General features: G+C 42.6%; 1 protein-coding gene across 6 annotated transcripts in view; it reads right to left on the reverse strand.

The window, feature by feature from the left end:
* Nucleotides 1-23,018, reverse strand: part of LAMA3 (laminin subunit alpha 3) — a 193,327-nt gene that overhangs the window by 76,413 nt on the left and 93,896 nt on the right. For all 6 annotated transcript variants that reach the window (XM_059724169.1, XM_059724170.1, XM_059724168.1 and 3 more), the window contains 10 exons: nucleotides 20,215-20,323; nucleotides 14,802-14,899; nucleotides 11,159-11,327; nucleotides 10,633-10,759; nucleotides 10,414-10,553; nucleotides 8,710-8,825; nucleotides 5,909-6,120; nucleotides 4,893-5,097; nucleotides 1,334-1,478; nucleotides 234-374 (listed from right to left, as the gene is read on the reverse strand). In XM_059724169.1, the coding sequence (XP_059580152.1) occupies nucleotides 234-374; nucleotides 1,334-1,478; nucleotides 4,893-5,097; nucleotides 5,909-6,120; nucleotides 8,710-8,825; nucleotides 10,414-10,553; nucleotides 10,633-10,759; nucleotides 11,159-11,327; nucleotides 14,802-14,899; nucleotides 20,215-20,323 (1,462 nt within the window). The remainder of the gene's footprint in view (nucleotides 1-233; nucleotides 375-1,333; nucleotides 1,479-4,892; nucleotides 5,098-5,908; nucleotides 6,121-8,709; nucleotides 8,826-10,413; nucleotides 10,554-10,632; nucleotides 10,760-11,158; nucleotides 11,328-14,801; nucleotides 14,900-20,214; nucleotides 20,324-23,018) is intronic.

Raw genomic sequence — 23,018 nt, forward strand, 5'->3', positions numbered from 1 at the left:
TAGGAGTAGTCCTTAATATGAGTCTGGAGTGAGTCTCATTAGAGAATGTCCAGAATTTGCACTTTTTCCAGAAGAGGTGGGATCTCATGGGGTAAACAACACTTCTCATGGGCTTCCATAGAACATTTCCATATTTTCAGCATTCAGCATACAGTTTGTCACTTTTGGAAAACAAATTCTTAATAAAATATGTGCATGTTCATGATGATAACCAAAAACTACATTAAATATACCTTAGTTCTACGATTACTTGTGCTGCGACAGTTGTTGGTTGCTCCAAAACAAAAGCAAGAGGTACAGCCCTTGGGATTAGAAGGATTCAGATAAAATGAACCTTGACGGCAAATACTACATTTTACACCTTCAACATTCTCCTATTAAAAAAACAATGAAAAGAAGTTTGCAAAAGTTTCTAAGCGTTTCTGGTGAGTATCTCAAAATAGCCTGCACATAAAAAAAAAGTTTCTGCAAGAACATTTATTTAAATAATTATAAAATACATTAAAATATAGATTTAAAATTGTTATTTATGGCCTTCTTCCATACACAGTATTCCAAATGCAGATGAAATGGCCTCCTTTGAAAAGGTAACTTCTACTCTAGTAACTTATTCCTAACTTTGCCTTTTATATGTACAACAGGTTTTCTTTCTAACGTATGACCCAAATGAACACTACCAGTGCTGTTGGAGTACATATAAAACATATTTTACAAAGAAAAACTATGGTAAATTGTGAGACGTCTTTTTCAATTTAATCTGCAAAAAGATGTAGTGGAATTACTATATGGCACGTTATTGAGTAATGAGCATTAGTCAGGTCCAGCTCTCAATAAAGCCAAGTGATTTCCCTGCCAGAATCCTCAGCTTGACTTTTCCAAACCTATACTTGAAAAGGATACTTGTGAAAGTTCACATTTATAGGGTTAATTTATGCAAATCACAGCAACAGAAAACTCTATGGATCCATGTGATGAAATGTCAACCTACACCATGTGGCAAAAAATGCCTGAAGCCTGACTGAAATAAAAAAAACAAATACATTTGGAAAAAGCAGATTTATTTCAAGTACATATGGTTTCAGAGCAGATATGTACTGAAATAATGTCATATCTTAATCCATTGCCCAAGTGTTTGCTGTTCTGTGAAACTAATTAAGTGCATTTTAAAAAATTCTTTACATTCTATGCAAATGCTATGAGGCTTTTTGCCATAATTATATTTGATACTTATGTAAGTTCTGTAAATGGCAAATTTCTGTTATTAAAAATATGAAACAGGCACTGATGCAGAAACTGAAGTTTACAAAGCTTCAAGTAACTTGATTTAACTGACCTTGCAAAGACAAACTCCCATCTGTGGATCACAAACATTTGGCTCTGTTCCATCTCTATTACAGTTACAGGGAACACAATCTGGAAAACCGTAAGAACCAGGAGCACATCGGTCACACTGTCGCCCTGTTATTCCTGCCCTGCATCTTTATTGACAAAACAAAACACAGGAATATTTATGTTTTAATGTGTAGGGAGAAGGTGTCACAGAGGTGGGGAAAAAAGTAAAGCATAAAGCAGCTGGATTTGAAGTGAGCCTCTGATCATTAAACAAATGCATCATCCTTCAGGAACAGCAGCTGCAGGCAAGTATCATATTTTCTCGCATATAGCCCGCACATTGATATAACCCGCACCAATGTATAATCCGTGGAAAACTGTATTTTCGGAAAATAGTCCGTATATAGACAGCACCCATGTATTCCCTGCACCTGACCGTGTCGGTACCAAGGGTAACTCGGTCCCAGCAACTCGTACAGTTGATCAACGCGGTAAAAAGACGATTGCAATATCAACAACGGGCCATGAACGAACATATTTCACCATTGTGCTAGTGTGCACCGCAGGTGGTGTAAAGTTAAAACCTGTGATTATTTTCAAATGGGTAACAATGCCCCGAGAAAAGATCCCAAATGGAGTTGCAGTTATTTGCAATAAGAAAGGGTGGATAAACAAGGATACAATGAAAGAATGGACAGAATGCTGTTTTTGAACACGGCAAAGCGGGTTTTTCGAACCGAAATCTTTGCTATAGCACTTGTATCATCATTGTCCAGTATGTCGTATAACCTGGAAATACTATTCAAACAATTATTAATGGACTTATTAACTTCTGCTACAGTTGTTTTTGCATAAATGGCTCTGCAAAGCCCGCACCCTTGTATAGCCTGCACCCATCCGTCATGTTTGTAAAAATTTATATAACCCGTGGACTATATGTGAAAAAATACGGTACTTTTCTCTAATTTGAGTTATCAGAAGTGTCTGCCAGCAGACTTTGAAACATAACCAGAACACAAGACTATAAAGAACTTCCTTCTACCTCGTGGCTACTAATTCAGTCTCTGAAGTGGACCTGCACAGTGTGGTAAAGCACCTGGACTTACAGAAATGTGGATCCTGTGACTTACCTTTCCCCCCATCACTAAACTCCATTCTAACCACCACCTACCACAGTCTCCCTCTGCAACCCTAATGCATTATTTCAGGGAGCAAATGTTCTTTGTAAAGTAAACCCCCGAGATCTTTATCTGAAGAGTCTATCTGGGCTGAAACCATTTTTAAAACCCCTTGGCAAGCAGCAATTAAATTCCTCTGGCTCTCAACATCCAACATTTTTCATATGTGCTTAGCTCAGAATTGAGAAATTTGAGTAAATGGAAATACACTGTTAAAAAGTATGGACACAAAATACTATATTTGATACAACATATAAGCATGATTAAGCATTTCATCATATAGTGGGTGAGCCTTGTCACAATCTCTAGGCATGTTACCCACATATCCAATAACAGGAAGTAAATTTACATAAAGAATTAGAACTTTGGACTTTGCTACAATCCACAGAAATGAACATTTCAACGAGAAGGAAACGGCTAACCAGGCTCTTCAGTGGTTTGTGTTCTGCAGAGAGATCTGACAAATCATTGGGTTTTGCCTCAAAATGAATTTGCCTACAAAATTTATTCTCATTAGCTTTTCACTACTTGGACTCCAAGTAAAAAAAAAAAAAAAAATTCACAATCATGGCCAGATAACCCAGAAAAATGTGTTAATTCTTTTGCAAAATTACGAGTTACCCTGAATTTATTTGAAATAAAAGGAGTTTCACTAATAAAACCTGTTAGATATACAGTTTGGTAAGGATGTAGAGGACACAGCTTCCCATTTTGTCCCGAGGACAAAGGCAACGGTCAATCATGTTGGTATAAAAAGGGCTATAACTCCAGGTACAGAATTTTGGATTCAGAAAATGAAGTGATTCAGAAGATTCAGAAATGGTATATAGGGACCCACCCAAATCACTGTTTTGCAGATTTCACAGAAACTGCAAAATCCGGGGTTGCCCGCAAAATCCGGGGTTACCCATGAAATCCACAATAAAGCCCCACCAAAAACTAAAAAAAAAACAAAACAAAAAACCCTTAAAAATATTTTTTTATTAAGTCTTCCCCTCCTGGGCAGGCCCACCTGGAACAGGAAGGCTTTGACTGGCAAATCGGCATAAAAAGGGCAGCAGACAAGCTGGCAGCTGCCCCACCTCCCCCCTGCCAATCAGTGCCGAGAGGTGGGGCCACTGGGAAATCCCTGCTCTTTGTGCTGGGACAAAGCCACAAAAATGGTTCTCTGTTGCCTTGAGTTAAGTAGGTCCCTAGTGATATATGTTGTTACTTCGTGAAATTGAGGGCTCTGTTAAAAAACTCTGATATGGGTTGAAAGCTCAGACCCATTCTTGGGAGCGACATACAGAATTGACAAATCAAATTCAGCTTCCTTTGAACACCTGTATTCCACCAGAACTTATATCAGAGTTAGGAAAAACACCCTACTGCCTATTAAAGGAGCCATGCTTGCCTTTAGGAGCTCTTATCTTCCCAGGCAAATGAAAAGAACTGTGACAACGGTAGGACTGACAAGCATTAGCAGTTAAGAGAATTCTCTGCAGTTGTCTTTCGTACAACCTAAACAAGAGGATAAATCTAAGGAGTGTACTCTTACGTCAGCGAACAGATATTAAGAATATATGGCCTAATTTCAAAGGTGCTTAGCCTCTTCACCTGCCACGGAGCAATATAAACTGCTTATATAACATCTTTCATCAGCATTACAAACATTACTTGGGCTTCACAGCACCCTGTGGGGTAAAAAATTAACAATTTAAGAACATGAAGGGAATGTATCCAGTGGTTAAAAGTAGATGTCTGGCAGTCAGAAATTCTGGTTTACAGTCCTGGATCTGCCACTAACTTGCTATGTAACATTGATTAGGTTTATATGTGCTCTTGAGACCAGTACTGAGAAGCATTCCCCTACAACCCTCCTTCACACATGTCACACAGAAATGAGGCAGCAAAACTTCCCTCAGGGTGTCCCATGCTGTCACCACTTTCAAGCAGACAAAAGACAAAGGTCTGGAGAGCAGTGGTGGGTTGTGCCCTCAGGTTGAGTTCACTACCTCATTTCCAGGTATGGTGTATGTGAGCTAAAGTGAGTGTGCCGAGATGCTTGTGAGGAAGGAGTACAGACATGCCCTTTGAGATACACAGGGGTTCAATGATTTACTCACAAGTCACACAGCAAGTCAGTAGTCAAGGGAAATAAAGCCCAGGAGTCCCACTCCCACCAACCAGCTACCAGAGCAAACCGAGTTTCTACTAAAAATTTACAGATTCCTTGAGAAACCCACATTCTAACCATTGGTTAACATGGGATAAAACTGTATATAGCCACATAAGAATATGTTTCCATCTTCTGCAAAAAAGAAAAGTGAACCAAAGCACTTGTAATAATTTTCCAGTGCATCAGTAATAAACAAGTTTCGCCCAACAGTGCAAACTTACTTGCACTGCCCACTGTTTTTATCACATTCTGGGTTTGCTACATTCACAACTCCTTTGCTTGAACAGTTGCAGCTTTCACAGCCAACAACAGGATGGTAGCTGAAGAACTGTTTCTCACACACTTCACACTTGGGCTTCACCGTTTGAGGGGGGCAAATACATTTACCAGTTATGTCATCACAAAGACGTCGACCGCAGTTGCATACTAGGGCAAGAGAAAATGTTTTACAAATTAATTGTATTTAATTTAAACAAATGACTCTTACTCAATGTATATATAAAACAAGACAAGTGTGTGGGGCCTCATTTTTCTCTATATTTTACCAGCATTATGTTTTTGTCACTTAGCTGGCTCCAACAGTTACAATGGTTTACGTCAGAGGAATTTCAGGCTAGTAACAGTAACTGCAATTTCAAGTAGTAACCTGGAACCTCTGCACTTTTCCTTAAAATGATTCCTCAAGTTCAACACATCCAGTATTGTTTTACATTTCCTGGCACTGTCTGCTAAACACTGACCAAACAATAGTTTTGGTGGACTTGATACCATGTTTTCAATACAATTAACATATAATATAATATTCAGGACAGACAGACTGTCAAGGCTGTGTACTGTAACTAATTAATCTGTCAATGCTATTTAAATTAATGCCACGTGCTTATTTATGGAAAAGTTGGGATAAGCTGGGACACAACAGCTGGTAATAAACTTTAGAAAGTTTATTTAATATTGAGTATAGAATAAACCATTCATCTCTGGAGGACTGACTTTACGGACTGTAATAGCAAGTTTATGAACACGCTGGCCCCAATCCAGGAAAGCACTTAAAAGCCTACTTCATGTTAAGGACATGAGTTTAAAGTGAACAGGCTTACTCCTCTGATGATGCGAAGCAGCTGCTCTGCTCAACCAGAGTTAGATCAATTAGCACCTTGTACAATCAAACTCTAATGTGCAAAATGAAGCTGCAGGATGTAATATATAAGACCACAATATACTCATAGAATATACTTACATTTGCAGAATGGAAATCCATAGTAGCCAGTTTGGCATCTACTACACTGACGACCAATTATATTAGGTTTGCAATCACACTGTCCTCCCCAAGGGTTGCAAGTTGGGCTAATGGAACCTGCTCTGTGGCAATTACAAAGCAATGCTCCATTGTTGTAGAAAGCTACCAGCGATCTCATAGAATCCTTACAAAATGATGGTGAAGTTACTGGGCTATTGAAAGAAAAGTATAAATCATGTAAAGAGAAGTTACTTGCCAGGATCTGGAGATGTATTGTCTATTTGTGCATCATCACTGTGGGTGCGCACATACTTCAAGCACTGGCAAGACTTTTCACCTTAACAACGTGTGCAGGATATACTGTAGCCCCAGCCCTCTTTTATGCAATTAAGAGAGGACATCATAGCAGTTTACAAATGTCTGAAGAGCTGCCACAAAGGGGAACGCCTTTTCTTCCTCACCGCAAAAAGCAGCACCCACCTACCTGAAAGTGAGTCTCAGAAACCTCTAGTTAAATAGTAATTGAAGGACCAACTTATCAAACATAACATCTACTTAGGAGGCTTCCACAATCGCACAGTGCTTTGTAAAGTTCAGCACCAAATTGGCTAGTTGGCTGAGGTGGAATTTAGTAACCAACTTCTTTGACAATTGATGCCTTGTCATGATGCCTTGATGTTATTGATGCCTTGTCATGGTAAAGGATAGTACCAGAAGACTTGCCAAGAGGGCTTGGATCTCACCTATCCTTCTTGCAGAGTAAATTCCTACAAGAAAAGCTATTTTTATAGAATGGTAAAGCAAAGAGCTTGGATTTAAATGGCAGCTGCATTAGATATATTGGGCATTTATGTACATACTTTTTTTCCTGCGATGCACCAGAGAGATCTGCCACTTCAGAGCGGACTCTATTAATCAAGCCTGCTCCACATGTGAGCTAAAGTGAACTGCTCTGTGCCGCGTGCAGTTGTATAAGTGGCGAAATGCATGTCAGCATGCATAAAATGGCAGTAATGTGCTTTTGAACTAAAGCTTCTCCGAGCTGTTTTAGTTCAAACGTGGGCCGCTGCCATTTTGTCAGTGCTGATGTGCATTTCACTGCTTATACAACTGCAAGCAACACAGAGCCAGCACTTGCATGTGTAAAAATGCCCTTAATGAACAAGTTTAGATCTCACTGGGCACATCTACATGAGATGCTGTCTGCGCAGTAGCCTGACACTACTGCGCAGTAGCGCTGCATGGCAAAAACCATGCCGAGACACTACTGTGCAGTAGTGTTACTTAAAAGGCATTTGCCAGCACTACTGTGCTGTAACTTTGGTTACTGTGCATTTATTTAGTACTTGTATTATTTGTACAGGTACTAAATAAATAAGCAGCAACCACTGTGCAGTAGCCTCTCGTGTAGACGCACCCACTGTGAAATACGGAGAAACCTGGTCAGGTCCTTGATTAATCTCAAGGTGTTTACGTGCAAAAAAATATGCGCTGCCTATGAACCAAGTGGACCAAGACAGTCTCGAGGTGAACTCTGACAGACTTATGGAAAAGTCTGCAGGCTTTAGCTTTAGGAAGTGTTCTAACATAACTAGAAGACTAGCCAAGGCTAAGGTTTTCTGTCTGAGCTGAAAAATGTGGTCCACTTAGCTAGGTAAACACATCATGTGGAGTCCTTCCTACTACGTGAAGTATTCTCCCTCTGACCTGGGAAATGAAGTCTGAGACCAGGGACAGAACCTTGCAGCTCTTCACTGACATCAGCTAAATGTCTTAGTACTAAAACTGCCTCAGCCACTCAGGGACTAAGATGATTCTCTGGACTGAGCTCCGTCTCCTCTCGCAGCATGCTTGTAGGATCAAAGGTTTGGGCAGGAAAGTTTACAGGAGGAAAAGACTGAGCATCAAAATGGCAGTACCAGTAAGAGAGTCAAAATTTAAGTGTGTGACAGGAGGATCTGAAAGGAGACAAACCATACCAAAGAGAAAGGAGGCTAACAAAACAATATTCTCTCTTTCCTTCTGCTTAAAGAGAAAAAATAATGAATAATTACATCCCTAATGAAGCAATACTTTGAAGGGAAGACCTCTAGTAAATATGCAAGCTGCAAAAAATGGCTGAAGAGTTTTCCAGATCTAACCAAGACTGTTGAAAAGAACTACAGAGTACAAAGTTTAAACTACCCTTTAATCCCACAGCAGAAGGCACAAGGAGGGGTGGGTCTACAGTGCATTTGACATTGCAATGGAAAAACTTATTTTAACCAGTGCTTGAAACACATGCATATCCATAGTGAGGACTTTCACACAGATAATCACACAAAAAATAATACCTGACTATTTTCTGTAGTGGCTTAATTAAAAGTTCTCTCTCTAAAATATGTCTCTGGAACAACAGCAACATATAAATATACATGCATGAAAATACTTAAACTAACAGTATTAGTGAACTGGTCTACAAACCCAGTTAATTCAATACTTTTTTTCCAAACAAGTACATGTATACAAAGAAAGTACCTGGTGACTGACATTTTAGAAATACAGAAGATAGACAGCAGCAATTTTCTGTTTCTGTACACTAAATAATAACATTCTCCCTTTAGACTTGATTTACAGTGTGAAGACATGGAGAGCTATAGGGCAATATTTTAATTCCCCATAGAGATTTAATGGTCCAGCATCAGTCATCTAATACATGCCCACATAGCACAATGACACAATTTTTAAGAGTTGCATTATGAAATAGCAATAATAACTCGTCACACTGTAAAATGTTCATCGTTTCAGAAAGTGGTACTTACTCAATATAAAAACTGTTTCCTCCACATTGGTTGATAAAATCAAATGACTTGTCCACAGTTCTTATCTGAAGAATGTTAGGGCTGTAGCTATCTGCCGGAATGACTAAAACATGTTCCTTAAAACAGCAAGAAAATTCGATTTAATCTTTCATATAAAAACAGAAGCAATAAACTAATAAATGTATATATTAAAGTGTACTTCCATTCTCTACCCGGATTGCCTATAAAACACTAAGGCACAAATCTAGCTCCCTTTTAGGTAGGTAAATAGCACTTAGAGGGCTAACATTTACAAAGAGTTAGGGTGTTGTTACATATTATCTTTCACACTTGTTAAGGGCTCTTAAATTAGGAGTGTTCATGCATTAGGTCTGGAAAACAGACTAAGTGCCCTCTGAGCCTGTCACAGAGAGCTCTCTAATTTTGGGCAGTTCTTGCTGCAGACATGTTAGATTGTTCCACGGGGCCCGGACAAGTTGGGAGCAGTCCTCCACTATCTCAGGAGGTTCCACTCCAAGCCTTCCCTACATGAACACTATCCTACCACAGAATGACAGCAGAAATGGCAGCTGGGGGAGCCCTAGAAGTAAGGATTCTTCTTCCCTTTCCCTCCACCCTGGGGCTTCCCCATCCCCTGCCCCTCCAGTCCCTTGGAGGTCACCCCCCGCCCACTACCACCCCCAGTCCCTCAGGGTTCACTCCCTGCCCTGCTAGTGTTGTCCTGGGGGAGTAGACAGAGAAGGGGAACCCATCTGCTTGCTGCCACTACTACTGCTCTCCAGGTTGGAGAGCAGTGGTGGCGGCAGAAGTGGCAGATGGATTTCCCTTTTCTGTTTGCTTTCCTGGGACAATACCAGCAGCCACAGGTAAGTGGAGAGTTGCAAGGAAGCTGGGGGGAATGGAGGGCAGGAAGCAGGTGTTCAGGGACTAGAGCCTGGCCCTGGGATGGAGGAAGGGGTCACTGCCTGATCTGGGCTGGTGGGGACACAATCCAGGCAGACAGGGGCTGGTAGTTCTGACTAGAGCTGCCAGAGACCGAATCTGGACCAGCAAGGACCCAACCTTGGCAGGCAGGGGCTGGCAGGCCCAATCCAGGCTGTGGGACCATTCCTGGAATATACAGTACCCTGGAGAACAGGTGAGCAAGACAAGGATGGAGTTAACTCCTAACCACACCTCAGCAGTCCTCTAGGAACAGGACAGAGCAGTGCATGCTAGAGAGGATATTAAACCTTAATGTGTGACTGCTTACAGCATGTGCTAACTTTAACACAGCCTAATATTCCTTAGAGTAATTGTAATGTCTAACTACACTCTTACGTGCCTTCCTAGATGGAATAGGACTACAATAGGGCATAAACAGCTGGAGTGGTTCCTTTCTGAGTATACTCCAAAGGACAAGGAGTTAAGCTGGTTTGAGTGGATCCCTTCTGACTATGTTCTGAGGGACAAGGCAAGTTGCACAGGGGAAGTAGGATCTAAAATATGAGTCTGGCCCTGAATACCTGTGCATTCCTGAAGTTAGCTGCATAAGTGCTCTTTACCTGTCTACTGACAGAAAGTGGATTTGGGTCAAATGTGGACCAAAATATGGGAAAATACCTATTCCCCAATATCACAAGTTCTTATTTTTGGTTCTCTCTCTCTAAATGAATAGCAAACATAAAAAGAATACTACCACACCCATAAATTTAACAAACATACCAAAACCAATGTTTTGCCATTGGGAATCTTCAAAGTAACAGAGATGTCAGGTCCAGGAATGTCGAGTTCTATTTGGTTTTCTGCAATCACCTGGTCTCGACAGCCAAACGCATGAGGGCAGAACAAAGCATTGACAAAACCTAAAAGAAATGTTGAGGTCTAGTGTGCTAAACTGCTGAAAAGGGAAAAAAAGTTAAACTAATACACAGGGCTACTCACCTGACCAGGGATGTCCCCCATCCACAAGTACCTCCACAGGAAATGTTGGATGGTCTGGCTGATAAAAATGTATAACAAATACATATCTGCCCACATGTGGCACTCTCCCACTCAAGGTAATCTGGTTCTGGAGAAACAAAACCAGCTACGTTTATGCATTTGTTTTGTGAATGAATTGTCATTATGCTCTGGGCCAGTTGCAATGAAAGCTGACAGAGCACAGAACCTCTAAGGAAGAGAAGGGCCTCCTCCAGGATCAGTCCCCATGTTAAATCCTCAGAGCGATTATATTCCATTTTTTTCATTTTCACAATCTATGAAACTATTACATTATGTTTAGAATTAAGCTTGGTTCCAATTTTTTTGTTTCTGCTCTGCACTTTTTCCACTGGGGATAACGTATCTCTATATTTTGGCTGTAAAATACCGTTTAAGTTTAGGTTTCATGTTGTGCTCAGTCTGCTTAACTACTCACAATACACTCTGTTCCCTAGAAACAATAACATTAAAATAAAATATGAACTACCTGTACTGATGTCAAGGTTACTCCTTTAACTGTGTTAGCAGAAGGTAAAGGAGCACTCAATGGATCGTATAGTACACTTCTCTGCACTTCTGAAATTTTCCCATCCCTGAGTGTGTCCAAAAGCAAGGCCATTGGTGGAGTTCCATACACTGAGGGAATGCATGAAGCACTAAAAATAGAATTATATTAATTATTTGTGGGGCAGGGAAAATTTCTTAAGTAAAATAAATAGAAATCAGGCATGGTGGTAGAAGTTAATACATTAGAACATGTACACTTAATAATAAAATATAACTAATGTTACTCTTTGGGATTCTACATGATTGATATTAAGCAAAAACAAGATTATTTTCAGTGAATTAAACCAATGTAAATATAATAGTTGTATTTACTCAAAACTATCATATGATAAGTAGCTTAACTGTTAAGGATTTGTGAAACAAATGCAAATATAACCAGTGGTGTCAGAACAATATAAAGTAAATTTTAGTGATCTAAGCAAGTCACAAAGAAAAGAATCTAAATTAATATTGGAAGTCCTGATCCTACAAATTCTTGCAGACGTGCATGTCTGTAAATGTAGAAATATTCCCCATAAAAATGGGACTGATCATTAGGGCTGTGCGAAGCTTCAGGTACTGATTTGATTCGAAGGAGATTCAGCCCGATTCAGTGGCCGAATCTCCAAATCTGAATTGAATCAGGGGACCAATTAAAAGGTCTGAATCAATTCAGAAAAGATTCGGAGAGCTTTGGAGATTTGGGCAGTCCCCGCTGGCTGCAGCAGGGAGCTGGACCCAGACTCCATGCTGGTAAGTAGGGGGTGGGGGAAGGGAGGCTGGAGGAGGCGGGAGGGGACCATGGGGGGACCCCTGCCAGGCCCCATCTCCTGCCTGCTCCCTCCAGCCCCCCAAGCTCCCTCCTGAACCCTGCCCACTGTCCCAGGTGCCTTTGCCAGGCCTGTGCAGGAAATCTTGCAAAACATCTGCTTACAATATGAATAAACTGTGCCAATCTTTCCATTTTGTAAACAATAAACCCAATCACAAAATTAAAAATGAAGTCAGCTAATAATGTTTTTTTTAAAAGAACAATACCATTCAAGTAAATGATTTATGTTGAAACAGCAATAAGGATGAAAATTATAAAAAGCAATGTATATTCACAAAACCACAAATAAAAGGTACATACACATAATTTCACCTGTCTTATTTTATGACATATTTTAAGCTGGCCAGCTGCACTTTTCATTGGGCAAACAGCACTGGGAAAGCCTCTACCATAAGATGAGCAGGGGCCTCCAGCAGAAGCCAGAAACCCCTCCCTTCCAGGGCAGCAGCCATCTTATCAAGCCACATGCCCTCCTAACCCTACATATCTTCTTCTTGGCTGCCCAATGACCCATCTTCAAGAGGAGGGCTGGAGAAGGAGTCTTGGAAATGCTTGGCCCATGGCCTTGTGGTTGGCACACTCTGCTGGGAAGCAGGAAATGTATATTCAAACCTCATCTGGGTGACATGGGCCTAGACAGGTCTTCCCCTCCTCCTTCCCTTCCTCCTGGCCAAGTGCCCTAACCCAAGGAGTGCACTACTGAGCTAAAAAGTGGGAAGTGCTGCCAACATTTAATTTCCCACAGGTATGTGTACAAGCTGATTCTATTTCACTGCAGGGCAAAAAAAAAAATCCTAAACCATGTATAAGTGCCAGCAATTGCAGTTAGGCAGCTAGAATTAGTACCAGGTGTAATAATCTAATCCCTCCAGGATGAACAGGATTGGAAATAAATGCTGTGCACTGTGTGGAAACCAAAAAAAAAGGTCACATGTTAGACTTTTTAAAAGGTCTCAAGTGCCAAGTATCTTAATATTATTCCTGTATTTGAAAATTATTGGATTTAGTCACCAATTCCTTTCTACCATCCAAAAAAATTGATTATAGCTTTTCTCACTTTAATACCCTTGTCGCAGGGCACCTTAGTGCCTGCTCCTAGAGAGGAGAAACTGCCAGGGAGAGAACCCTGGCAGAGCCAATGGAGCACAGCTGCGGGTTGCTGGAGCAACTAAGGGGAGCCAGCTGGCCAGAAGGGGGCAGGGCCTGGCCTTTATAAAGCCCAGGGCCGAAGCCAGGCTAGCAGTTCTCTGCCAGCAGCCTGGGAGGCAGGAGCTCTGGGAGTGAGGATGTGGAAAGGAGCAGGACGTGCAAGTACAGCTCATGGTAGCCCTGAGAGGATGGGCACTAGAGTTTAGCCATGCGGCTTGTGGTTATGTTACAGCCTAGGGGCTTGTGGTTTTGCTTTGTGTTTGTGTTATTACACCCAGAGGCTTGGTTGAGGCTGTAGGGGTTGGAGGAGGCCTCAATTATAGGGACCCCAGAGAGTGTGGGGTGCCCTAGCGCCAAGAGGGCACATTATTTTCATAGCGCCAGGGAAGGCGCAGCTCACATGCCAGTGCGTGAGCAACTGGCGGCGAGGAGCGCGGCCAGTGGGTCACGGGCACAACTGGTAGGTTGCAGACGGGGGACCGAGACCCCGGATTGCGTGTGGGGTACATAGACCCCAGCCCCAGGGAGAGGGGCGATCTGATTGAGAAGCCCCGTGGGGGCACGGTGAGCCCCGAAGAAGGGGAGCGCCATTGTATATGATTGAGAAGCCCCGTGGGGGCACGGCGAGCCCTAGAGGGGCCATATCGAGGAGCCCGAGACGGGCATAGCGAGCCTGGCCGAAGGCTAGTGCGGCAACACCCCTCAGACCGAGGCAGGGCGCTGCGGTTGCCCCTGAGAAGACAGGGAGTAGCAGCGCGGTGAGCCGGGGTCAGAGAGGGTACCCGTGCGGTTGGCCGGAAGGACCGGGGCCCGCTAAGGAGTCCCTGAGCGGGACCGCACTATCAGGAGAGTCCCAGTGAGAGGCTGGGTGCGAGAGAGAGAGCCCAGCGTGGGCTACACTTTAGAGGAGGCCCAGGAAGCGGGCGTACAGACCTAACAACGTCTATTACATCTGCGAGGCTTGGGGCGTGGTATTAGGGGCTGGTAGGAGCCACGCACAGCCCATAAGGCTGGGGTGCTTGAGTAGCGCCCATTGTACGGGGAGACCCATGAGGGGTCCAGGAGCTTACGTGCCCGAGGAAACACAAGGCAGCCTCCCTATTACATATTCCATCAAGACGTGGCGGGCGAGAATGGAGGGTGCCCTCGGGCCAAAGTAGCGCGGTGAGAGGGCCTCAAGGAGATCGGCCCTCCGCGAGGACCCCGCCATGACAACCCTATTACATTGCTAAAATATCAGAGAATACCTTAGAACTAGATTCACAAAGCTGACTTAGGCATTGTAGCTTTACTGTATATCAGTATACACACAGATGTATACTACACACATAGCCAGGTTTTCCTTAAAGCTATAACATAAATCAGTGCAGACAGCCCAGGAACCTACCAGTGAAGGTATTAACTAAATCCTGAATAAAGACTGCATAGTTTAACACAAAGACTTTATCTCTTTTCAAATATTACCCTCAAATATCTTGTCTCAGGATCAGCTGCGAGTCACAGAACAAACTTTCAGTCATAAAGGCAATAAAATATTACTCTACACACGCGTCTCTCTTTCAAGGTCTTCAGGAAGAATGAAGGAAAGAAGAAGGCAAATTACCTTTGATTAAGAAAACTTTGATAAGTAGCTATGCAGCGTACTTCAGGATCCACATATTCTAGAGAAAATTCTTCAGCTGGTATAATACAGATTTTGTGCTGAAAAGCAAACAAACAGGTATGAGTCAGTTAATACTCTTATCCTTTTAGACAGCTGCTTATAAATTGTAATGTTGTCCCCTTGTGCATATGCAATATGACGAAAACTGGGGAAAAATGTTTGGACCTGTGGTTAGGGCTTTTTAGCAGGAATTTGATTTCTCTGTACCTGACTTCTCGAACTATAAAGTTAAGACGATATTGCTTCCCCATATACCCTGGTAGGGTTGTAAAGACACACGTAGTAATGAAATCAAAGAGTACCCAGGACAAAACTCTTCGATTATGTGGCCAATGAGCACACAGGACAGGTTGAGAGAAAAGGATATAATGCCCTCACTTGCAGTCATATGTCCTTTTGGACGCTAGGCTAGGGACAAATATTACACATAAACCAGTATAAGTGATCAGAAACCAGTTCAAACCTGTAACACAACAGAAGTTCAGTGCACATAAAACACTTTCAAAATGACTGAAACTGGTTTAAGATAAATCTGGGTGAGTGTAGTATCAGATTTAACTGATTTAGGTTAAACCAGTTTATTGAACTTCTGTCGCAGATCCCCTCCAGATTCAAGTTACCTCATAGACCCTCAGCATCCCAAGACACTTTGCACCTCCCCCACAAACCCTCCCCTTGCGGGGTAGGCAGGCTAACCTTGGCCCAAGGTGTCTGCTCCAGCTGAGCAGGGAGGCATGCTCTAGTGCCCACTAGCTTCTTGCCTGAGCCACTGCAGGCATATGGCTGCATTTCCAGAATCAAAAGTGAATGTCTATTCACTTGCTTATCAGTTCAATCTATGCAGCTTAGACTAACCTGCAAAGATTGAATCGATTTAACCTCAGGCTTTTTGGCTGTCTGTACTTAGCCTAGATATACATTTCAAGTTCTACTGAAGTGGGAGAAGGTGTTAGAATGCAGTCCATGAATAAGCTGTATTTCAATAGCACTAAAGTATCACTCTGTATTAAGAGCTCATCTCTAGGCAAAACTAGAGCAACCTGACTTAATTTTTTCATTAAAAAACTAATAAAAATATGTAAAGGATGTGTTTGTACATTAATTACCTAAAAAGGAAGACCAAAATACCCTGATGTGTAGTAAAGTAACTGCTCTGAATAATGAAAAACAACTTTATAGGTGGATGACACCTTTGCTTAATGTGGTGAGAAATAAAGCTTAAAAGAAAATATTAGGACAGTGTTTTAGGACTTACTAATGGGGTATGTGAGGCCTTCTAAGTAGCTACAAGGCAGAGAAATAAAATCCTTGTTCACAAGCAAAGAGTCAGCTGCAGATGTCTACCTTGGTTGGTAAAGATGGAAGGAAACACAGCTAGTGGTGGAACAGGGCTAGGCTCAGCTGCTTTGAACTATACCTTTAGGAGGAGCTAGTAAAAAAAATGAACTGTACACATTAGTCACTGTCTGGATTTGGACACCTCATTCATATCACTATGGGAGGAACAAAAACAGAGTACAAGAAACTCTCTTTGAACTCTGATCACATAAAGACTGTTTGCATTTACTATTTGGACCAACCTCTGAACTAAAAAAATAGGAGTGGCTTCTCCAGTATCTCTCTTCCCTGTAACCTGACTTGTCAGGCTCTTCAACTCTCAAACTCCAGAGCATTAACTGCGTAGCAAAGGCAGCCCATCCTTCCACTTGATTAGCTACTAATGAATTTTCTTCTTACAAATGTGTATTTCTTATGTGTATTTGGAAATCACATTTCTTGCATTTAAAGAGAATATTCAGAAATATGGGGCAAGGTCTATATTTTTTGTTCTCAGAGGAGTTTGCATTCTAAATCAGTACAACAGAAGTTCATGTTAGTCCATATCTTTTTTCTATCAATCTTGATAACACGGGAATCACTAGTGAGAGAGAACAGACATTCCAGACAGTCTTAATTAATTAATTCTGAACAATGCCCTCCAACAAGAGTAAACAAAGAATGTGTTATCCTGTGCTGTATACAATAATTTGTGGCTAGATTCTGTTCTTATTCATACTACTTTCTTGGAACTTCCTGTGATTACACTCTGGATTTTAATGTGCTGTATAGTCAAAATTCTCCCTAAAATCGGAAACATAAGAAACAACTTGGAAGTAAAGTCAACCTGGAAAAAGAATATACATGTGACCAAAAGATGGCAGTGAAGGCTTTCTACTTCTCATTATAAGTTTTCAAAGGCTGTTTCAAACGTGAAAGCTTGCAAAGTCATAAGATTTTGAGACAGAGCTGGAAAAATCTTATTAAGACGTTAAAAAAAGGTCAAAAAGTAGGGGGGAAAAATAAGTATCCTGATAAAGTATAAAAGCTACTAGAAAAGGTTTCCTTTAACTGGACTTGCAGGAAAGGGAAATTTCCAGGCAGAGGCATGTTGGCGATGCCTTTGCCAAGAAAGGAAAATGCTTTTGCTTCAGTTTGATAGTTATATGCATCTTAGCAATTCTCAAAGCCTAGGGACAGAAATTACACATAAACCAGAATAAGTGATTGGAAACTGGTTCAAACCTGTAATATAGAAGAAGTTCAATGCAAATAAACCACTTTCAAAATGGCCAAAACAGGTTGAAGATAAGCTTGGATGGATGTAGTATCAGACTTAATAGATTAAGGTTAAATTGGTTTACTGAACTTCTGTCCCAGATCCCTTCCAGATTCAAGTTAACTCACAATCCTCTCCAGGATGCTTTGCACCTCCCTGCGAACTTCCTCTTGCAGTGTGGGAGGGCTAGCCTTGGCCCAAGCAGGGAGGCATGCACTAGTGCTCCCTGGCTTCTGGCCTGGTCACTGCAGGCATTTTCAGAATCAAAAGTGAATGTGTGTTCACTTGCTTACTAGTTTAATCTATGCAGTTTAGGGCATGTGTAGACGAAACGGGGGCCCTAAATTGAAGTGGTGGGTTTTAAAATACACTGCTTCAATTTAGGGCTGATTAAACCCCTGTGTCATGCACACACCCCGCTGACTTAACTGTCTCTCCGGTGGGGAGGGGAGGGCAAGCTGCCAGCAGGCGAAGTGGTCCCTGGGCTGGGGGTGGGGGAGGCTGTGCTTCCCTCCATGGCAACAGCAGCCCTCCCCCACAGGCAGTACCTATCTGCTGGCACCTGGCTTGGGCAGTCCTGGGGAGCACTGCAACCACAGAAGGAAGCATTGGACGTCTGCACAGCTCAGGCAGGCTCCAGGGGCAGGAAAAAAAAAGATCAGACTCACTGCTTTTTTTGGGCAGAGCTGCTTTCCCGGGCTGCTGCCTGGCTTCCTGCAGGGCATCCTGCAGAGTTGTGGAACTGCACGGAACCCTGTGCTTTGCTTCATGGCTGTAGGGGCAGCAAACCTAAAACTCCTCGAAAGGGTTTTAGTTTGCTGTGCCCCAAGTCATTTAAGGCACATTGTGCCACTGAATTTCCTACAGTGGCCAGAATTAATAAGCAATACACCACTGAGGTGTGCAAACACTATTAGAGTGGTGCAAAAGCATTTAGCCCACTTTAAAGTGTCATGCACACATGCCTCCTGTTTTGTCTACAAACGGTCTAGGACTAACCTGCAAAGATTGAATCATTTCAGCCCCAGGATTTTTGACTGCCAGTACTTAGCCAAACTGTATTCTAAATCAGGGGTTGGCAACCTATGGCCTACAGGCCAGATCCAGCCTACAAGGCCACCTGGACATGGCCCAAGGACATAGGGTTTTGGTGGCATTTGGGGGGAGGGGTGGAGATACTTTGGCAGCAGTCTCTCTCCCTATGCCACTGCTGGGAAAAGTCCCACTGCTAGGAAAAGACTTAGGGCATTTTCCCTGTGCTACCACTGGGAAGGTGGAGTCCAGCAGAGGGCAACAAAAATGCTTAGGGGGCTGAGGCACATGATGTATAAGTAGGGACCACATGGTGGTTCCTTTAATTTTGTAGTTTTGAAGGGGAACAGAACGGAGTCAATCGCCATTATGTGTAAGCGGGCAGGTCACGTACACAGCTTAAGCTGTGAGGAAGTCAAAGGGCATGACCCCAAACTGCTAGGCTAAGCAGAAACTGAAACAATTCTAGTTTAGTAAAAACAGGATACTAGTATAGAAAGTGTGTGGCTATTAAATAGATTGATGTATCTGTTACTATGCATATGATATGATGTCATACTTCCTATATCATACATGCTATATAATCAAGCTGCGTGCGAAGTAGAACAACATACAGTTACCTCTCGGGGCAGTTGTCTGTTCAGAATGCATTCTTTAATAAATCAAGTCTTTAAACTCATGTTGTTGTTTGTCTGAGCCTCTGCCTAACAAACCTGGGGACAAGTTTTCCCTAACAGTTTCTCCCACATGTCCCCCCATCACTGATTGGCAGAGCAGCTTGCCAGTTGCCCCTGATGGCTGGGAAGCGAAATCCACAGTTTTAAAGATGCTGCACTTTTTGCCCTGGTCTGGTCAGCAGCAAGCCACAGGACCACCGGGGCCCTTCTGTCAATCAGCAGCAGGAAGCAAAAGCTGCAGCATATTTAAAACTACAGTTTTTGTCTCCCTGCTGATCAGTAGTACAGCCCCTCTGACGATCAGTGAGTAACACAGCCCCTCTGACAATCAGCGGTGGGGGAGGTGCGTAGGGGAAACTGCAAGATTAAAGGGACCATGCAGCACACTTCCAGCATGAATTTCCGTAGTCCCTACTTATGGGGAGAGGCTGAGGATACTTGGCTTATTTAGTCTGGAGAAGACTGGGGTGGGGATTTAATTACAGTCTTCAACTACCTATAGTTCCAAAGAGGATGGAGCTAAACTGCTCTTAGTGGTGGTAGATGACAGAACAAGGAGCAATGGTCTCAAGTTGCAACAAGGGAAGTTTAGGTTAAATATAGGAAAATCTCTCTCAGTAGGAGGGTAATAATGTACTGGAACAGGTTACCCAGAAAGGCTGTGGACTCTCCATCCTTGGAGGTTTTTAAGACCCAGGCAGACAAAGCATTAGCTGGGATGATCTAGCTGGGGATGGTTGGACACGGTCATGCTTTGAGAAGGGGGTTGGACCAGATGACTTCCTGAGGCCCCTTCTAATCCTAATTTTCTATGATTCTGTTCTATGAGAAGTGGCAGCTGGGTCCTCATGCCCACTCATCCACATCTGAAAAAAAATAAGTCAATCCAGCTGGCAGCTTTAGAAGGTTGCTGACCACTGTTATTAAATCATCAACCCAAACATCTAAATCACACCCCTAAATATTCAACATATGAACACAAACTTTGAGGAAAGGGTGTTTCTTTTCTGCCTGAGAAAAGCATTTAGAATAAAAGAAAACCACTTACCAAAAGAAAATTTATCGATGATGCCATAAGATGCAACTTTGCATCAGCTAGAAGGTCAAAGACTGCAATGCGATTCATATTATCAACCACCACACTACGACAAAGAAAGCTGCAGGAGAGAGTAGAATTAAAAATTAGTCTCTCTGTCATGCTTTTTTATTTCCCATGCTGATGTCCACTGTTTGAACATACCAGCTATTCTCCTAGACAAAAGGCAAAAAATACCTTTATCAACAGATAAGACCAGATAAAGAAAAGGAGAAAGGAGCCACTTGTAAAACAGTACTTTAGTGTACTGTATCCATAACTGAAACCTAGATTTCAGTTCATGACTCCACATGAACAGTCATTGTAAGCAGGCTCTGAAAAATTCCACGTGTCATTTTTAGGTATTTTATGCTACGTAACAGGCTAGATAACAAAAAAACTCAGGTACTTGGTAAATATACTTTAAAGTGCCACCATTCTTCAGTGGTAAAGAACACTGCTGCTTTCTAGAACCAAGCACCCCACAGGGGCCATGTGATCTTTGATATTAGTGGTAGATCAACATGAGTAAAAGGAGCAGAATCTGGCCCTACACAGCTAGACTGTGACCCCCTACATGTGACCACAAGATGATCAAGTTCAGGATCCTGACAAAAGGAAGAAAGGAGAACAGCAGAGTATGGACCCTGGACTTCAGAAGAGCATATTTTGACTCCCTCAGGGAAGTGATAGGCAAAACCCGCAGGAGGCCACTCTGAGGGGCAAAGTCATCAAGGAGAGCTAATTGTATTTTAAAGAAACCTTACTGAGGGTGCAGGAACAGACCATCCCGATGTGCAGAAAGAATAACAAATATGGCAGGCGACCATCTTGGCTTAGCAGATAACTCTTCAGTGAGTTTAAACACAAAAAAGAAGCTTAAAAAAAGTGGAAGAATCTTGAACAGATGACTAGGGATATTGCTTGGGCATGTAGGGATGAAATCAGGAAGGCCAAAGCACAACTGGAGTTGTACGGGACGTGAAGGATAACAAGAAGGGTTTCTACAAGTATGCTAGCAACAAAAGGAAGATCAGGAAAAGTGTAGGTTCCTTACTGAGCAGGGAAGGCAACCTAGTGACAGTTGAAGAGGAAAAGGCTGAAGTACTCAATGCCTTTTTTATCTCAGTCTTCATAAGCAAGGTCAGCTCCCAGACTACTGCACCTGGCAGCATAGCCTGGGGAGGAGGTGAGTAGTCATCAGTGGTGAAAAAACAGGTTAGGAACTATTTAGAAAAGCTGGATGTGTCCAAGTTCACAGGGCCCGATGAGATGCACCTGAGGATGCTGAGGGAGCTGGCCAATATGATTGCAGAGCCGCTGGCCATCATCTTTGAAAACTCTATGGAGATTAGGGGAGGCCAAACGATATGAAAAAGGCAAATATAATGCCCATCTTTAAGAAAAGGAAGATGGAGGATCCAAAGAACTACAGACTGGTCAGCCTCACCTCAGTTCCTGGAAAAATCAGGGAGCAAGTCCTCAAAAATCCATTTCTAAGCACTTGGAGAAGTAGGTGATAAGGAACAGTCAGCATGAATTCACCAAGGGCAAGTCAAGCCTGACCAACCTGATTGTCATCTATGATGAGATGACTGGCTCTATGGATGTGGGGAGACCAGCAGATGTGATATACCTTAACTTTAGCAAGGTTTCTGATAGTCTCCCATAACATTCTCTCAAGCAAGTTAAGGAAGCATGGGTTGGATGAATAGACTATAAAGTGGATAGAAAACCAGCTGGATCATTGGGCTCAGAGGGTAGTAGTCAATGGCTTGATGTCTAGTTGGCAACCAGTATCAAGTGGAGTGTCCCAGAGGTCAGTTCTGGGGCTGGTTTTGTTCAATATTTTCATCAATGACCTGGAAGATAGCAGAGTGCACCCCCAGCAAATGTTAATGATCTGGAAGATGGGATAGAATGCACCCTTAGCAAATTTTTACATGACACCAAGCTGAGGGAAATAATAGATATGCTGGAGGGTAGTGCTAGGATTCAGAGTGGCTTAGACAATTGGAGGATTGGATCAAATGAAATCTCATGAGGATCAATAAGGACAAGTGCAAAGGCCTGTGCTTAGGATGGAACAATCCCATGCACTGTTACAAGCTTTGGACCAATTGTCTAAGCAGCAGCTCTCCAGAAAAGGACTTGGGGGTTACAGTGGACAATAAACTGGATATTAGTCAACAGTGTGCCCTTGTTGCCAAGGCGGCTAACAGCATACTGGGCTGCTTTAGTAGGAGCATTGCTAGCAGATCAAGGGAAATAATTATTCCCCTCTATTCTGGACTGGTGAGGCCACATCTGGAGTACTGTGTCCAGTTTTGGGTCCCCAACTACAGAAAGGGTTTGGACAAGTTGGAGAGAGTCCAGCAGAGGGCAACAAAAATGATTAGGGGGCTGGGGTACATGACTATTGAGGAGAGGCTGAGGAAACTGGGCTTTTATTTAGTCTGCAGAAGAGAAGGCTGAGGGGAGATCTGATAGCAGCCTTTAGCTACTTGAAGGGCAGTTCCAAGGAGAATGGAGCTAGACTGTTCTCAGTGGTGGCAGATGACAGAACAAGGAATAATGGTCTCCAGTTGCAGCAGGGGAAATTTAGCTTGAATATTAGGAAAACCTCTCTCACTAGGAGGGTGGTGAAGCACTGGAATGGGTTACCTAGAGAGGTGGTGAAATCTCCATTCTTGGTGGTTTTTAAGGCTTGGCTCGACAATGCCCTGGTTGGGATGATCTAGTTGGGATGGTCCTGCTTTGATTCAGGGGGTTGGACT

This window comes from Alligator mississippiensis, chromosome 3 (genome assembly GCF_030867095.1).
Source record: "Alligator mississippiensis isolate rAllMis1 chromosome 3, rAllMis1, whole genome shotgun sequence".
Lineage (NCBI taxonomy): Eukaryota > Metazoa > Chordata > Crocodylia > Alligatoridae > Alligator > Alligator mississippiensis.